General features: G+C 57.8%; 1 protein-coding gene across 1 annotated transcript in view; it reads right to left on the bottom strand.

Moving 5' to 3' along the window:
• Window positions 1–771: 771 nt before the first annotated feature.
• LOC105819589 (zinc finger protein 324B-like) overlaps window positions 772–3,149 on the bottom strand; it is a 6,025-nt gene continuing 3,647 nt past the window's right edge. The window contains exon 2 of the mRNA XM_012655868.1: window positions 772–3,143. Coding sequence (XP_012511322.1) covers window positions 2,256–3,143 — 888 coding nt within the window. The 3' untranslated portion in view covers window positions 772–2,255. The remainder of the gene's footprint in view (window positions 3,144–3,149) is intronic.

Genomic DNA, 3,149 nt, shown 5'->3' with positions numbered 1-3,149 from the left:
TGGTAGCTTACTCCTTCAATCCTGACACTTTGGGAGGCCAAGGCAGCAGGATTACTTTGGCCAGGAGTTTAAGACCAGCCTGAGCAACATAGTAAGACCTCACCTTTCCAAGAAAATAAAAAAATTAGCTGGGTGTGGTGGCACATGCCTGTAGTCCCACCTACTCAGGAGGCTGAGGCAGGAGGATCACTTGAGTCCAGGAGTTTGAGGTTGCTGTGAACTAGGATGACACCAGCGCACTATAGCCCTGGCAACAGAGCAAGACCCTATCTAAAAAAGAAAAGAAACTTTTAATAATTAGTGAGCCTCTTTCAACTCTTATTAAAACCCAAAACGTGCCCTGGAGTCAGGAGAGGAGGATGAGACGGTGGAGGTCCACACTGCTGTGTGCAGGTAACTACACGACTATTCCAAGTTGTAAATGCTTATTTTTTTAATAGTAAAAAGACCATGAATTTCCTAGGAGGTAAGGCTCCCCAAGTAGGGAGGAGGCCTGGTCTACTGAAGCCCACAGGAAGCAAACTGGGATAAGACTCACCCCCCATTCCACCTTTCTGTCCATACCATCTGGGGGCATTACATAGATAGTGGTTGGATCTCAGGAAGACATCACACAAGGCCTTAGGTCAGTGGTCCCCAACCTGTTTGGCATCAGGGACACGTTTCACAGAAGACAAGCCTTCCACAGACAGGATAGGGGAGTCCCAAGATGACCCAAGCACACCACATTCTGCAGTCAAACCTCTCTGCCAAAGACAATCTGCACTTGCAGCCGCTCCCCAGTGCCGGCACCACCACCCCAGCTCCACCCCAGCTCAGGAGGCACCAGACTCTCACAAGGAGCTCGCAAACTAGATCGCTCACATGTATGTAGCCCACAGTAGGGTTTGCGCTCCTATGACAATCCAGTGCTGCTGCTAGTGATGTGACGGGAGGCAGAGTACATGCGGTGATGTCAGCCCTGGGGAGCAGCTGCAAACACAGACGAAGCCTCGCTCGCCCACCACCCACCTCCCACCACACAGCCCGGCTCCCAACAGGCCACAGGGTGGCACTGGTCCACAGCCCGGGGCTGAGGAACCCAACTTTAGGTAACGGCAAGTCCTTCCTATTCAGCTCCCTGTCCACCCCGCAATTGAGGAGGGAGACCAGGAGGGCACATGGCCACGAAGCTTAGCAAAATAAGCAGCCCCGTTTTCTCCTCTGACGTTATTACTGTTGTCAGATGTAAAAGGTCCTTACAATGTCAAAATTGGTAACAAGGGTCAGTGGCAGGACGTGGCCCCTGCTGAGGCTTGCAGAACAAGGGGCACAAGCACCACTGGAGAACCATCACCCTGGATATGTGTCTCCAAAGCTGAGAGTCACATCTTCCTCTGAAGACTTCTGCAGCCCAATTTGGTTCTGTGTGGGGAGCCAGGCCAGGTCCTGACACCTGGCAGCCTAGAGCACAGCCCAGGACATGATGCTTGGCCAGTCCACCTGACTTTGAGTCCTGGCTCTGCTGCCTGCCATGGACAATTCTCCTCCCCTCTGTGTGCCTCAGTTTTCTCATCTTCCAAGTAGGGATGCCAGCCACAGAAGCCACCTCACAGGGGTGTAGGAGAAACTTCCCAGCACTCAGAGCAGGAGCTTGCAGCAAACACATCCTGGCCTTATTAGGAATTTGAGAGTGTCTGCCAACATGATGCTCAGTGGCCCCAGATCTTTTTTCTGTCTCCCAGAGGAGGAAGCTGAAACTGAGAGCCCAGCCACTTGTCCAAGGCCACCAACCTCACCCCACTGGCCTATGACCTATTGTCTCCTAGGCTGGGACGCGGGAAGCCTTGATTGAACAGAGGCCTGGGGGGAATAGCCCAAGCATCTGTCCTGTGGCCAGTCTGTGTGCAGACATCACAAGTTTCCCTGGCCCTCCCTGCCCTGCATGCCTGCATTTCCCCTTCTCACCTTAGCAGCCAGTCATAACACACGTGAAGTGTCACCACTGTGCAGGGCCGCTACTGTCGGCCTCCCACTGACTCTGACTATAGTCTTGGCCCACCAGAGTCCCAGCCGCTGTGTCCTACCCCTGATCTTTCTGCCGTGTGACCTCTTTGGGGATGGAGGTGTGAGCTGGGGCTGAGGTGGCAAATCCTGTCACCACGTGCAAGTGGAACCACAACCAAAGGATCTCCCTCCTCCCTGACTCAAATGCACAGAGCTTCCCCCGACTGTGGATTTGCAGACGACATGGGCTCTGCAGCTGAGGTAGAGATTCACAGAAGGCCAGGGAAGGGCGGGGCTGTGGCCTGAAGCCTCGGCTGGCTTCGGGATTGCTGCTGGGCCCTAGTCGGGAGTGAGCTCTGCTTCCCTCCTCGGCGCACCTTTCGATGATGCCCACGATGGACGCCTGGTCTGGGGGCGCTGGCTGGCGATGGCCTGCCAGATTTCTCCCCGGTGTGGATCCTCTGGTGGTGGAAGAGGGCTGGGCGCTCCCGGAAGGCGCGGCCGCACTGTGCGCACACAAAAGGCTTCTCGCCAGTGTGGATGCGCCGGTGGCTCAGCAGCACAGCGCCCTTAGCGAAGGCCTTGCCGCAGTCTGCGCAGCGGAAGGGCCTCTCGCCGGTGTGCAGCAGCTGGTGCTGGGTGAGGTTGGAGCTGCGGCTGAAGGCCCGGCCGCACTGCGGGCAGGAGAAGGGCTTCTCTCCGGTGTGCACACGCTGGTGCAAAAACAGCGAGGAGCCCTGGCTGAAGGCAGCACCGCACAGCGCGCAGGCGTAGGGCTTCTCCCCCGTGTGCGTGCGCTCGTGCTGGATCAGGTGCGAGTTGCGGCAGAAGCGGCGGCCGCACTGCCCACAGGCGTAGGGCCGCCCGCCCGCGTGGATCTTGCGGTGCTGGCTGAGGTTGGAGCCGTGGCTGAAAGCCTTGCCGCACTCGCCGCAGCGGAAGGACTTCTCAGCCGTGTGGATGCGCTGGTGCCGCACCAGCGAGGAGCTGTGCCGGAAGGCCTTGCCACACGCCGTGCACGCGTAGGGCGTCTCGCCACTGTGGATGCGCTGGTGCTGCGTCAGGTGCGACGTCTGGCTGAAGGCCTTGCCGCACTGGGCGCACTCGTAGGGCCGCTCCCCGGTGTGGGTGCGCAGGTGCTTGAGGAGGTCTGAGCTCTTCAC

This window comes from Propithecus coquereli, unplaced genomic scaffold, assembly GCF_000956105.1.
Source record: "Propithecus coquereli isolate 6110/MARCELLA unplaced genomic scaffold, Pcoq_1.0 Scaffold490, whole genome shotgun sequence".
Taxonomy (NCBI): Eukaryota; Metazoa; Chordata; class Mammalia; order Primates; family Indriidae; genus Propithecus; species Propithecus coquereli.
This window is presented reverse-complemented; position numbering and strand designations above follow the sequence as displayed.